At 42.3% G+C, this 15450-nt stretch overlaps 1 protein-coding gene across 1 annotated transcript in view; it reads left to right on the top strand.

Annotated features, from left to right (window-relative positions):
- mybbp1a (MYB binding protein (P160) 1a) overlaps nucleotides 1-15450 on the top strand; it is a 118515-nt gene that overhangs the window by 42793 nt on the left and 60272 nt on the right. The window contains exons 9-11 of the mRNA XM_059972957.1: nucleotides 9931-10220; nucleotides 11165-11275; nucleotides 15209-15334. Of these exons, the coding sequence (XP_059828940.1) occupies nucleotides 9931-10220; nucleotides 11165-11275; nucleotides 15209-15334 (527 nt within the window). The remainder of the gene's footprint in view (nucleotides 1-9930; nucleotides 10221-11164; nucleotides 11276-15208; nucleotides 15335-15450) is intronic.

Raw genomic sequence — 15450 nt, 5'->3', positions numbered from 1 at the left:
ACAAACGTTGTGTATATAATTTGAAGCTGAGCATTGTTCAGATTGGGCCTGATTGAGAAAGCTACATTCAGTTACCACTATATTCGGTATACCTCATTAATGCAAATATCTAATCAGCCAATCACATGGCAGCAATTCAGTGCCTAGAGCACGCAGTCATGGTCAAGAGGTTCAGTTGTTGTTCAGATCATATATCAGAATGAGGAGAAAATGTGATCTAAGTGACTGTGAAATGATTGTTGGTGCCAGGCAGGGCGTTTTAAATATCTCAGAACCTGCTTGTCTCCTGGGATTTTCACACGCAGTAGTCTCTAGAATCAGGATCTCTGTGGTCAGGAAGCAAGTTATCACAGTTTCTGGGAGGTTCCAGGTGGCAGTACATTTACTGCTACAGTAGGCAGGTGCTTTGCTATGATCAGAATCTGAGGTTTAGGTATAAACATTTAGAGGTATTTGCTTTAACTGACCTACAGCTGACAGATCATGAAAGGGTTATCATAGGACTGTAAAAATGCCATCACTTGAAAAGTCCCTTCCTTCCCTGGTAGCTGATAGATTGCTGGCACGAACAGGGCATGATGTATTAAAGGACTTAGTGATTTCTTAGGCAGGGGATTTACAGGAGAATGAGGTGTTAATGTTGAAAATAGCTAACAATCAAATCACAATCAGATTTATTATCACTGACATAATGTGAAATTTGTTTCAGACATAATCTATAAATTACAAAAATATTTAAATAGTGTTTTTTAAAAAAAAGAATTATAAGGTAGTGTTCCCGAACTGTTCAGAAATCTGCCAGTGGAGGGAAAGAAGCTATTGCTAAATCATTAAGTCTGGGTCTTCAAGTTCCTGTACTTCCTCCATAATAATAATGAGAAAGGGGCATGTCCTGGATGGTGAGGGTCCTTACTGATGCGTGATACCTTGAGGAATTGTCACTTGAAGATATCTTTGATGGTGGGATGGGTATGCCCTTGATGGAGCTGGGTGTGTTTATAAACCTCTGCAGCCTCTTGTGATGTTGTACATTGGTGCCTGCATACAAGCTGTAATGTAACCTGTCAGAATGCTTTCCACCGTACAGCTGTAGAAATGTCACATCAAGGGTGAATTGATTATACTTTACACATTTTGAAAAAGCTTCTCATCACAAGATTGTGGTTATAGTAATTAAGTTATGAAGCCTTTTGAATGAATGGCAAACTGTTAGTAATCTGTATTATATATTTTGAAATTACATTTTTGTTTAGAGACCTGTCCAACTGTTGGTAGCCAAGGTTTTTGTTAATTTCATCATTTCTATTAAGAAATCAATGAGAATAATACTCTTGAAGTGCAGCCCATCAAACTAAATCAGAATTTAATGTAAGCTATCACTATTCAGATCTAAACAATAAATGCAATATTTTGAAAACTAGTTTCAAAGGTGTACCAGTAATTGAACCATAAAGATAATTTAATAAATATTTGAAAATTCTCTAAGTTTCATCTACGAGTTAAATAACGAGCATTAAAGTTGTGGGGAAGAGTGGTTAGCCTGAGAATTCAATGGCAAACATTGAATTATGAATAAACTAGCAAATACAATGTAGAAACCGAGTATAGTAGTTATTTGAAAACTAACTAAAACTGTGAGAGACTAAGCCAGAGTTAATCAACACTGTATGACACACTTCCAGATAATGAAGTTCCAAATCAAAAAGGTATGTTTGATCCTTTGTTACGAAACCAGCAAAGACGAACAATCTTGTAGCAAAAAAAAGTAATGAAATTAAAACAACACACACAAAATGCTGGCGTGTTGTTTGAATCACCAGCAGTTGAAAAACCAGCATTTTGTGTGTGTTGTTTGAATTTCCAGCATCTGCAGATTTCCTCATGTTTGCTAATGAAATTACATTAGCAATATAACAGTGTATAATAGTGTAACTAACGATACTAAGTGGTATAATAGCGTAATTAATGTAACTAAGCATTCTAATTAATGAAGTTAATGATCAAATAGCATAACTAAGTGAAGTCAACAAAAATGTATTATCCCCTATGGCTAACTCCCTCTCCACTGGATTAGACTAAACTAAGACAAAGCGTGAATACATAACAATACTCATTTGCTTCTACTACGCCCCAACCCACATGACAGATTACTATAATAAACACACCACAAAATACAATACAGACAGAAAATAAATACAATGCTACTACACAGAGCTTCTATGTTTGTGGAGGAGAAGATAGATCTTTAGAGCTGTTACAGGAAAAATTGATGTGAAACAAGCAAATGGCCAAGACATATCCTTATTTCTTCTTCAATGAACACAAGATATTCCAGACAACTGAACCAAGAAACTAATAATGTCTTACTATGCAGCAAATAGTGTAAAATACACAAGTTTGAAGCTGAAATGTAAACTTTAAAAATTTATAATCTTGAGATTTCAATATATTTAATATCATTTTCATGTACATAAACACTAAGACAAAAAATGTAATTTTAATTATCGCACACCCTTTCTAATCCTTTAAATTTTGCTGACTTAGACAGATATAAAATTGATGAGTTCATCATCAATTAGGGAACTGGAGATGCAGCTCGATGACCTTCGTCTGGTCAGGGAGAGTGAGGAGGTGATAGAGAGGAGTTATAGACAGGTGGTCACTCCAGGGCCACAGCGGATAGCGAAATGGGTCACAGTCAGGAGAGGGAAGGGGAAGTGTCAGGTACTAGAGAGTACTTCTGTGGCTGTACCCATTGACAATAAGTACTCCTGTTTGAGTACTGTTGAATGGGGGGGGGGGGGGGGGGAACAGCCTACCTGGGGGAAGCAACAATTCAGTTGGTAGTTTGCCTCCCAGGTGCCAGGGTCCGGGTTGTTTCTGATCGCGTCCAAGATATCCTGCGGTGGGAGGGAGAACAGCCAGAGGTTGTGATACATATTGGTACCAATGACATAGTTAGGAAAAGGGAAGGGGTCTTGAAAGAAGACTACAGGGAGTTAGGAAGGAAGTTGAAAAGCAGGACCTCAAAGGTAGTAGTCTCGGGATTACTGTGTATGCCACGCGACAGTGAGAATAGGAATAGAATGAGGTGGAGGATAAATGCGTGGCTGATGGATTGAAGCAGGGGGCAGGGATTCAGATTTCTGGATCATTGGGACCTCTTTTGGGATGGGTGTGACCTGTACAAAAAGGATGGGTTGCTCTTGAATCCCAGGGGGACCAATATTCTGGCGGTCAGGTTTGATAGAACTGTTGGGGCGGGTTTAAACTAGTTTGGCAAGGGGGTGGGAATCAGAATGTGAGTGCAGGGATTAAGGTAGAAGGACAAGGGCATGATGCTAAGAGTTCGGAGTTGATGAGGAAGGACAGGCAGGGGACAGAACATAACTGTAGCCAGTTAAAGGGGTAGAAATGTGTCTATTTCAATGCTAGGAGTATTAGGAACAAGGAGGATGAACTTAGAGCATGGAGTAGTACGTGGAACTACGATGTTGTGGCCGTTACTGAAACTTGGTTGGAGGAAGGGCAGGATTGGATGATGCAGGTCCCGGGGTTCAGTTGTTTTAAAAGGAATAGGATGGGAGGTAGAAAAGGGGGGGGGGGGGGAGTGGCATTGCTGGTCAGGGATAGTATCACAGCTATAGAAAGGGAGGACGCTGCAGAAGGAGTGTCCACGGAGTCAGTCTGGGTGGAAGTCAGAAATAGGAAGGGATCAATCACTGTGCTGGGAGTAGTCTGTAGGCCCCCAAATAGCCCTTGGGGCACTGAGGAGCAGATAAACAGGCAGATTTTAGAATGGAGCAGGAAATACAGGGTAGTAGTTATAGGTGATTTCAGCTTCCCTCATATTGACTGGCACCTCCTGAGTGCAAGGGGGATAGATGGGACTGAATTTGTCAGGTGTGTTCAAGAAGGATTCTTAACACAGCATGTGGACTGGCTGACGAGAGGAGAGGCTATACTGGATCTAGTTCTGGGTAATGAACCTGGTCAGGTGACAGTCCTCTTTGTGGGGGAGCATTTTGGTGAGAGTGACCACAACTCCCTTAGCTTCAGCATAGCTATGGAAAGGGATAAAATCAGACGGAATGGTAAAGTGCTTAACTGGGGAAGGGCTAACTTTGAAGGGATGAGGCAGGAACTAGCAAGAGTAAATTGGAAACAGATGTTCAAAGGGGAAAGCACAGAAGTAATGTGGGAGAAGTTTAGGGACCACTTGAGCTGGGTTCAGGGTAGGTTTGTCCCACTGAGGCAAGGAAAAAGTGATAGGAAAAGGGAACAGTGGCTGACGAAACATTTGAGGCAACTCGTCAAGAGGAAAAAGGAAGCATATGTTAGATATAGGAAGCAGGAAGTAGGAGGGGCTTATGAGAAATATAGGGTAGCCAGGAAGGAGCTAAAGAAAGGACACACACAGAATGCTGGTGGAACACAGCAGGCCAGGCAGCATCTATAGAGAGAAGCGCTGTCGACATTTCGGGCCGAGACCCTTCGTCAGGACTAATCGAAAGGAAATCTTACTTAAATTTCTTACTATCTTTCCTTTCGGTTAGTCCTGATGAAGGGTCTCAGCCCAAAACGTCAACAGCGCTTCTCCGTATAGATGCTGCCTGGCCTGCTGTGTTCCACCAGCATTTTTTGTATGTTGTTGTTTGAATTTCCAGCATCTGCAGATTTCCTCGTGTTTGCTAAAGAAAGGACTTGGGAGAGCTCAAAGGGGGCATGAGAAGGCCTTGGCATGTAGGATTAAGGAGAACCCCAAGGTGTTCTATGTGTATGTGAAGAATAGGAGGATGACGAGAACAAAGGTGGGACTGGTAAAGGATAAAGAGGGCAACATGTGCTTGGAGGCGGAGGAGGTTGGGGAGGTCCTAAATGAATACTTTGCTTCAGTATTCACAAGTGAAAAGGATCTTGATCAGGATGAGGTCGAAGTAGAGCAGGCCTGTGTGCTGGACAATGTGGAGATTAGGGAAGAAGAAGTGTTGGATCTTCTTAAAAACATTAAGATTGATAAATCCCCAGGGCCAGATGTGATACACCCCAGGTTGTTGTGGGAATTGAGAGAAGAGATCACAGGAGCATTAGCCATGATCTTTGAATCGTCTTTGGCTGCAAGGGAAGTACCAGAGGACTGGAGAATGGCAAATGTATTTCCCTTGTTTTAGAAAGGTAATAGGGAGAAACCTGGGAACTATAGACCGGTGAGTCTTACGTCAGTGGTATTCAAACTAGTGGAAAGGATTCTTAAGGATAAGATCTAATCGCATTTGGAGAAGTACAGTCTACTCATGGATAGTCAACATGGCATTGTGAAGGGAAGATTGTGCCTCACGAGCCTGATTGAGTTTTTTGAAGAGGTAACAAAAGAAATTGATGAGGGTAGGGCAGAGGATGTGGTCTACATGGACTTTAGCAAAGCATTTGACAAGGTCCCTCATGAGAGACTCATCCAGAAAGTCATGAGGCATGGGATAAGTGGAATCTTGGCTGTTTGGATAAAAAATTGGCTTAAAGGAAGAAAGCAGAGGGTAGTTGTGGAAGGAAAGGAGAGGAGAGAGAAAACAGGGAATTATAGACCGGTTAGCCTGAAGTCAGTGGTGGGAAAGATGATGGAGTCAATTATAAAAGACGAAATTACGACACATTTGGATAGCAGTAGAAGCATCAGTCCGAGTCAGCATGGATTTATGAAAGGAAAATCATGCTTAACTAATCTTCTGGAGTTTTTTGAGGACGTAACTATGAAAATGGACAAGGGAGAGCCAGTGGATGTAGTGTACCTGGACTTCCAGAAAGCTTTTGATAAAGTCCCACATAGGAGATTAGTGGGCAAAATTAGGGCACATGGTATTGGGGGCAGAGTACTGACATGGATTGAAAATTGCATGGCTGACAGGAAACAAAGAATAGTGATTAACGGGTCCCTTTTGGAATGGCAGGCTGTGACCAGTGGGGTACCGCAAGGTTTGGTGCTGTTTACAATATACATTAATGATTTAGATGAAGGGATTAAAAGTAACATTAGCAAATTTGCTGATGACACAAAGCTGGGTGGCAGTGTGAAATGTCAGGAAGATGTTATGAGAATGCAGGGTGACTTGGACAGGTTGGGTGAGTGGGCAGATGTGTGGCAGATGCAGTTTAATGTGGATAAATGTGAGGTTATCCACTTTGGTGGCAAGAACAGGAAGGCAGATTACAATCTAAATGGAGTCAAGTTAGGAAAAGGGGAAGTACAACGAGATCTATGTGTTCTTGTACATCAGTCAATGAAAGCAAGCATGCAGGTACAGCAGGCAGTGAAGAAAGCTAATGGCATGCTGGCCTTTATAACAAGAGGAATTGAGTATAGGAGTAAAGAGGTCCTTCTGCAGCTGTACAGGGCCCTGGTGAGACCCCACCTAGAGTATTGTGTGCAGTTTTGGTCTCCAAATTTGAGGAAGGCCATTCTTGCTATTGAGGGAGTGCAGCATAGGTTCACAAGGTTAATTCCCGGAATGGCAGGACTGTCATGTGTTGAAAGATTGGAGCAACTGGGCTTGTATACACTGGAATTTAGAAGGATGAGAGGGGATCTGATTGAAACATATAAGATTATTAAGGGATTGGACACGCTGGAGGCAGGAAGCATGTTTCCGCTGATGGGCGAGTCCAGAACTAGAGCCACAGTTTTAAGAATAATTTCACCCAGAGAGTGGTGGATATGTGGAATGCTCTGCCCCAGAAGACAGTGGAGGGTAAATCTCTGGATGCATTCAAGAGAGAGTTAGATAGAGCTCTTATAGGTAGCGGGGTCAAGGGATATGGGGAGAGGGCAGGAACAGGGTACTGATTGTGTATGATCAGCCGTGATCACAGTGAATGGCAGTGCTGGTTAGAAGGGCCGAATGGCCTACTCCTGCACCTACTGTCTATTGAAAGTATTCTGCCTGGTGGTCAGTGACCAATAGAGTGCCACAGGGATCTGTCCTGGAGCCCCTGCTATTTGTGATTTTTATAAATGACCTGGATGTAGAGGCGGAAGGATGGGTGAATAAGTTTGCGGATGACACGAAGATTGGAGGAGTAGTGGATGGAGCTATAGGTGGTCGAAGGTTACAAGAGGATATAGACAGGCTGCAGAGTTGGGCAGAAAAATGGCAGATGGAGTTCAATCCAGACAAGTGTGAGGTGATGCATTTTGGAAGGACAAACCAGAAGACTGAGTACAGGATTAATGGTCAATTACTTAAGAGTGTGGATGAACAAAGGGATCTTGGGGTTCAAATCCATACATCCCTCAAGGTCACTGCACAGGTTGATAGGGTAGTTAAGAAGACCAATGGGATGCTAGGCTTCATTAACAGGGGGATTGAGTTCAAGAGTAGAGAGGTCATGTTGCAACTCTACAAATCTCTTGTGAGACTGCACTTAGAGTATTGTGTTCAGTTCTGGTCACCTCATTATAGGAAGGATGTGGAAGCTATGGAGAGGGTGCAGAGGAGATTTACCAGGATGTTGCCTGGATTGGAGAACAAGTCATATGCAGCAAGGTTAGCAGAGCTGGGACTTTTCTCTTTGGAGCGTAGAAGAATGAGAGGGGACTTGATAGAGGTCTACAAGATTATGAGAGGCATAGATAGGGTGGATAGTCAGTACCTGTTTCCCAGGGCACCAATAGCAAACACCAGAGGGCATATGTACAAAATTAAGGGAGGGAAGTTTAGGGGAGACATCAGGGGTAAGTTTTTTACACAGAGGGTTGTGAGTGCCTGGAATGACTTGCCAGGGATGGTGGTGGTGGCTAAAACATTAGGGGTATTTAAGAGCCTCTTGGACAGGCGCATGGATGAAAAAAAAAATGGGTTATGGTGTAGTGTGGGTTTAGTACTTTTTTTTAACGGATTATATGGGTCAGCACAACATGGAGGGTCTGTGCTGTGCTGTTCTGTGTTCTATAATCATCTCTACAGGCTGTGTCATTATTGGCACATTGCAAACATTTACAAGATGGACTAGGTCACTATTCCCAATCCATTAAGACCCTTGCAATGGCAGCACATGCTTAAAGAAAAGTAATGCACATTAAAAATTTACTCACACCTCATGAAACAAGGGCTGAATTGTGAAAGTGTTTTCCAGTGTAAGTAATTTGTAACTTACTGAAACCTTTGGCAGCTCTTTGATTTCCAGCTACTAGCTAAGTTTGAAAATCAGCATTCTGTGAAGGATTTTACTATGTGTTGGCATTTTTCTGAATTGCTGTCAATTTTGTGCTATGTTGTTGGCAATTCCTGACAGTTGAGCCCTTGTTACAGCCGTCAAATCAAAGGCAATGAATAAAGTGAAGCACAATGCTGTGAAGGTAATGGGTACACAGAGGTGCTGGAATGCTTCGTTCTGGTTCTGTGTTAGTGCCTTTAACAGCTCTATAAGATAATCTGATGGCAGCATAGTCTAATTTAGTATTCATGCTTTAAATGGTGACTTGTTGCAGGCAGAATGTGGACCCTTTGATCACCAAGTGGCTGCACGCTGCTAGAACCATTTGTTAGCTTGATGGTTCTAAGTGGTACTTGCTCCGCTGCCCGGGCGGGCTGCTATTGATCTAGCTAGTCTGAATTGAGCCAGAATCAGGTTTATCATCGCTGACATACACCGTGAAATTTGTTGCTTTGTGGCAGTAGTACAGTGCAATATATAAAATGTACCATAGTTTATAAGAAATGCTGATTTTAAAAAATATAAATTAATAGTGCAAAAAGAGTGCCAATATAGGTGGTATTCATGGGTTCATAGTCTGTTCAGAAATCGTATGGCAGAGGGGAAGAAGCTGTTGCTAAAATGTTTAGTGTGTCTTCAGGTTCCTGTACCTCCTCTGATAGTACTAATGAGAAGGGGGCATGTCTTGGGTGGTGAGGTCCTTTACGATAGCTGTCCCCTGTTGGAGGCATCACCTTTTGAAGATATCTTTGACTGCAGGGAGGCTGCTGCCCATTGTGGTTGAGTTTACAACCCTCTGCAGCTTCTTCTGATCCTGTGACCCCCACCATACCAGACTGTGATGCAACCAGTTAGAATGTTCTCCATGGTCCTTCTGTAGAAATTTGCCATCTTCGGTGACATACCAAATCTAAAAGTCCTACTGAAGTATACCTACTAGCATGCTTTCTTCATAAGTGCATGAATATATTGTGCCCAGGATAGATCTTCAGAGATGTTGACACCTGGGAACTTGACACTGTTCCTTCGACCTACCCTTCCTGAAGTACACAACCAATTCCTTGGTCTTGCTGACGTTGAATACAAAGTTGTTGTTATGACACCACTCAACCAACTGATCTATCTCACTCCTGTATGCATCCTCGTCACCATCTGAGATTTTGTTGGTAATAGTCGTGCCATTGGAATCTTTAACCAGTCACAGCCCAGGAGGCTATCTCAATGCGGCAGTGTATCTTAACCATATAACAATTACACCACAGAAACAGGCCATCTCGGCCCTTCTAGTCCGTGCCGAACGCTTACTCTCACCTAGTCCCACCTACCTGCACTCAGCCCATAACCCTCCATTCCTTTCCTGTCCATATACCTATCCAATTTTTTTTTAATGACAAAATCAAACCTGCCTCTACCACTTCTTCTCAGTATCTTAACTGAGTTCATGATTATTGTTAACTTTCCTGTAAGCTGTATTAACTCTTCAGCTACTGCTTCTCAAAATCTATCTCTTTAATCAAACTGTTGCCTTCCAGTCCTGTGTGACTGATGTGAGATGCTTGAGAGAGAATTGATTTAAAGACGAAATGTACCTGTGACTTTAGGTTTTGTAGCTTTGATTTGGTGAAGAATGGCATTGTTCTAGTCCAGTGAAAGTGGGCTTGGGATGTGGGGATGTTTATTATGGGGACTGAAAATGATTTAATAAAAATATTTCTTTTTTAGTTACAAAAACGGTTCAGATTTGCACCTGAAATGGAGAAGTATGTTGACTCGTTTCTTGAAAACACCCAGGATGAGGCAAAGCAGTTCATGGTGATAAAGGGGTTCTCATGCCTCACTAACAATGGCCATCCCGTTATTCCCAGCTATTGGAAGGTAGTTTGTCATCTACAGTCTTCAGTTTTGTTGAAGTACGTCGATTGGTTGAAAAACATGTTCATCAGCCCAGACTTGAACAGCTGCGTAGACTTCAGCACCAAGCGACAGAAAGAGAACCAACAAGCAGCTGACCAGTGAGTTGCTGTTCAATTTACTGAACTGTTTTGCCTCTATGAAACAGGAGATGGCACTAGATGACAGGGAACATCATCGATGTGTAGGGGACCATGAATAAGAAAATGCTGTTTGCACTTTGTCTTGTAAGGAGTGAAACCCATTGGCAATTATGTTTTTGAAGTGTTTATGAACTTTGATCATTCTGACCCTCTTTAGAAACTTAAAATCTTCAAGATATTGTTGGTTTGAGTTTTTAAAATGATCTAAGTGAATCTAAGCCTAGGAGCAAGACAAAATAGAACCCTACCTTTTTGGCCCACGATGTTGTGCTGACCTTTTAACCGACTAAAAGATGAATCTAGTCTTTCCATCCCACTTAGCCTTCCATTTTCCTTCGTCTATGTGCCCATCTAAGAATCTCATAGATGTCCCTCGTGTATTTGCTTCTACCACCACCCCTGACAGCACGTCCAGTGCCCCTACCACTCTGTAAAAACAAAACTTGTTATCAGAAAGAGCTGAGGGTGAATTTTGGAAGTACGAAAGCCCCAATGAGAATGAATGTATGATTTTTGACTGAACAGGTAAAATATGACTAGGATGATACAGCAGAAATTGGCAGTAAAATTTGCATCCTGTTTATCACTGGTTTCAGCCTGAACAATCTGCTAAATTCAGTTACTTGCCATCTCTGAAATATGATTTCACCATTGTTGATGACTAGACTGAAACCTGCTGGAGCAAATGTTAAGTGGATTGGTTAATTTGGGATTTGCCACTGTATCAAGAGATGATAAGGATGGCTTAACTATACGGAATCCTATTGGTTGGTGCTCTGAGGTTACCCTGCAGCTAGTCAATGCGTACAGAATTAGTCTATTCTCTGCAATTAATGAAGTGTTTGACAGGGAAGTCCTATGTTGTGGCAGCCCACGCTGACCTCGTTCTGGATGTTTTACAGAACTCAGCGCTCAGTGATGCGACTGAGGACGTGGATTGTTGCGCGTTTGATCTCAATTGTAGAGAACAGTCAAGTGAAGAAAGAGGAGGATCTGGTAATGGATATTGCCAGGTGAGTATGTGTATATTAAGGAGGGCGTATGCCGTAAAGTTTGAAGTAAGTTTATTATCGAAGTCCACATATGTCACCATATACAATCCTGAGATTTATTTTCCTGCGGGCATTCACAGCAATACAAAGAAGCACAATAGAAATAGAACACAGTGAAAGACCACACACAAGATGGACAAACAAACAGTATGCAAAAGGTGACAAACTGTGTAGATACAAAAATAAATAATAATTAAATAAGCAATAAATATTGAGAATGTTACGTAATCCTATAACTGGATCACTTACCAGCAAAGATAGAGAGGTCCGTTGAAGTCTGATGGTACTATTTTTAAAAGTCTTTATTTGTAAAGGGGCACAAAAATAAGATTAATACAGACATTCAGATAAAATACATCGTCAATACTCAATCTAAAAACGCGGGTATAATAATAATCATCAATTAAGCAATAGCTGTATCGTTTGTCTAGGGGATATTGTATTGTCCGATGGAAAGATAGAAGTCACTGTCCTTTCAAGCTGCAGCTTTTGGGTTTAAGAGAGACGGTTTTAAACTTGCCCGGGACTTTTACGAAGCCAATCTGTTGCGTCGGGGGAGTTGGTTCCCCGTTGTTAGTTCCAAGTCGTTTTCTGTGGTACCAGCCACCAGCCCCCAGGCAAGGGAACCGAACGCACGTGGCTTCCTTCAAATGGCTTCCGGCTATTACGGGATCGCTAGCGTTTCTTCTGGTGCGTCTGAAAGGGGTTGTTCCCCCCAGACCCTCTTTTATACTTCCTCACGGGGTCTCAGATGTCAATCAGGTTGGGATGATGCAATCCCTCTCTCAACCAGCCCACTTTGCCCGAGGGCTTGCACGTAGCATAGTCCCCAATCCACAAACGTGGTCTCCAGGAGACAATGGCCAGGTCTCTCTCATTTCCTGGGTCCTCTGAGCCAACCCAATAATGCTCTTGCGATTCCCCCTGCCCCTTCGGCCCCTCAGAGCTGTGGTGCATTCATAACAAGAAGATGAGATGAGCCCCTGAAAGTGAGGTTGTTGGGATGAGTGAAGTTGTCCACTGTGGTTCAAGAGCCTGATGGTAGAGGAGTAATAACTCTTCCTGAACCTGGTGGTGTGGATTCCAAGGCTCCTGGTGGCTGCAACAAGAAGCAAGCATGACCTTAATGGTGGGAGATCTTAATGACGGATGCTGCTTTTTAGATGTGCTCAATGATGGGTAGGGCAGCAGATGAACTGGTCTGTATCCACTACTTTTTGTAGGAGTTTCCTTTCAAGGGCATTTGTGTTTCCATACCAGGCCATGATGCACTCATGATGCAGTTAATATACACTCCACTGCATATCTATAGAAATTTGTCACAGTTTCAAGTAATGTGTTGAATCTTTGCAAACTTGTAAGAAAACAAAGGCGTTCCTATGCTTTCTTTGGTACAACACTTGCGTGCTGGACCCAGGACAGATCCTCTAAAATTATACTACTGAGGAACTTAAAGTTGCTGACTCTCTCCTTCTCTGATCTCCTGATGAGGATTGGCTCAAGGGCTTCCGGTTTCCACCTCTTATAGTCAGTAATCAGCTCCTTGGTCTTGCTGACATTGAGTAAGAGGATGTTGTTGTGCCACCACTCAGCCAAATTTTCAATCTCTCTCCTAAATGCTGATTCATCACCACCTTTGATTTAACCAATGACAGTGGTGCCATCAACAAACTTAAGTATTGGAGCTGTGCTTAACCTCAGTCTATCGTATAAACCAAGTAGATCAGGGGACTAAGTACACAGCCTTGTGATCCTCCGGTCTTCTCCTATCATTTTGCATTTTCCCCTCCCCTCCTACTTTCAAATCTCTTACTATCTTTCCTTTCAGTTAGTCCTGACAAAGGGTCTCGGCCTGAAACGTCCACAGTGCTTTTTCCTATAGATGCTGCCTGGCCTGCTGCGTTCCACCAGCATTTTGTGTGTGTTGCTTGAATTTCCAGCATCTGCAGATTTCCGTGTGTTAGCCTTATGATCCACCTGTGCTGATGGTGATTGTGGAGGAGATGTTGCCAATCAGAACTGACAGGTCTGCATGTAAGGAAGTCGAGGATCCAGTTGCACAAGGTGGTATTGAGGCCTAGGTCTTGGAGCTTATTGATTCATTTTGAGGGATGATGGTTTTGAATGCAGAGCTGTAGTCAGTGAAGGGCATCCTGATGTTCCAGTGTTGAGTGAAGAGCCAATGAAATGGCATCTGCTATAGACCTGTTGTGCTGGTATGCAAATTGGAGCAGATCCAAGCCACTTATCAGTTAGGAGTTGATATGTTTCATCATCAACCTATCAAAGCACTTTTATCACAGTGAATGTAAGTGCTATTGGATGATAGTCATTGCAACTTATTTCTACTGGTATAATTGAAACCTATTTGATGTGGACTACTTAGACTGTCAAAACGAGAGGTTAAAAATCTCAGTGAACACTCCGACCAGTCGATCATCACAGGTCTTTAGTACTTGACCAGGTACCCTGTCTGGGCCAGATGCTTTCTGTGGGTTCTCCTTCCTGAAGGATGCTCTTACATTGGCCTAGAGACTGAACTCACATTATTGTTGGGGGCTGCAGGAGCTCATGATGGTTCCTCTATGTTTTGATAGTCAAAATGAGAATGGAAGATATTGAGTTTATCTGGGAATGCAACATTTTATGTTGCTTCGTTTCACTTTGTAGGAGGTGATGGCATTCTTACCGTGCTGCAGCTGTTGAGCATCCTTAAGTAAATTGTTTGATTTTAGATTTGCCACTTTGCATGTGGGATGGCTTTCTGGAGATTATACCTGGACCTCTTGTATTTTATGTGGTTGGCAAGTTGACTTTCTTTTTTTATAGACTAGTATATCCTCACAAAATCACTCCAATGCAGAAGCCCTGCATTAACCATGAGATCCACAATCTACTGAGGGCCAGATCAGTGGCATTCAGACTCCATTTAACATTTTTTAAATACTAAATACAACTCCGCAGTTGTGTCTGTCTCCAAAAAGCAAGTAACTAAAACAGAAAAATCTGAATACTCAGCATGTCAGACAGCACCTACAGAATCAGAAACAGAGTTTTAAAGTTTCAGAGAACTAAGAAGCAAAATAGCAAAGCCAATGTTCAGATGCACTTTCTCTGCAGGACAAGTTAACTCGTTAGACCTAGCAGCATTTCCACACTATTTTCCAGTTTCTGGAGAAATGAGGAGAAGTCTTTTAGGCGACACACGCAAAATACTGGAGGAACTTAACATTTTTGAAAAAGAGTAAACAGTTGACGTTTCAGACCGAGACCCTTCATCAGCCACGAACTGTTTACTCTTTTCCACAGATGCTGCCTGACCTGTTGAGTTCCCTCATCATTTTCTGTGTGTTGCTTGGATTTCTAGCATCTGTTTGTGAGTAGTCTTTTAGGACCTGTTTGAATTATGCAAGATTTTTTTTCTTGCAATGAAATTTATAAGTAATAAGTAAACCATTTGATTGTCATTTAAAAATTCATCTGGTTCATGACTGTACTTCAGGGACAAAAATCCTTTATACTTATTCACTGCCCTTTTCCTGGATTTGCCAGGGAACACCCTGTGCCTGCCTGATTCTCCTTTACCCCATAGCCCTCCTATCTGCCTGCCTAGCTCTCCTTCCCTTGCCTCTTCCTTCTCTTCCCATTCTCTTTCCTAAACTAATTCTTCCAACCCCAACACGAAGCTCATTTCCTCTCTCCAGCCCAACTCTCCTTGCCCTCTATACAATTCTCCCTGCAGCCTGAGCATTTCTTCTTCTCCTCTGACCCAGCCCCCTCCCCAATTTTAAACCCTTCTTTCTGTCGTTCTCCCTGTTTTCTGCCCCTCTTTCCTCAGTGTCTCACTATTCCCATTAATGCACTTAAGTGAAGCAGAATCTTTTCTGGATCTAGGTTTATTTTCTTCCATGGTTTCTTTGGAGCAAAACATTATACACCTGACATCCCAGAGACCGAAGTCAAACTGACTGTTCCCCTGGATGAAAGCACACGGGAAACAATTTCAAACGCCTTCTTTGGGTAAGCATTGCTATTCCATGCTTTATAAAGCACAGCTTTTATAATTTTGTTTCTCCTAATATTTGTTTACCTTTGGCCTAAAATCGGCTGATATTGTTTTCCATCTCCTATTGTCA

This window comes from Hypanus sabinus, chromosome 6 (assembly GCF_030144855.1).
Source record: "Hypanus sabinus isolate sHypSab1 chromosome 6, sHypSab1.hap1, whole genome shotgun sequence".
In the NCBI taxonomy this organism is placed as follows: Eukaryota; Metazoa; Chordata; class Chondrichthyes; order Myliobatiformes; family Dasyatidae; genus Hypanus; species Hypanus sabinus.
This window is presented reverse-complemented; position numbering and strand designations above follow the sequence as displayed.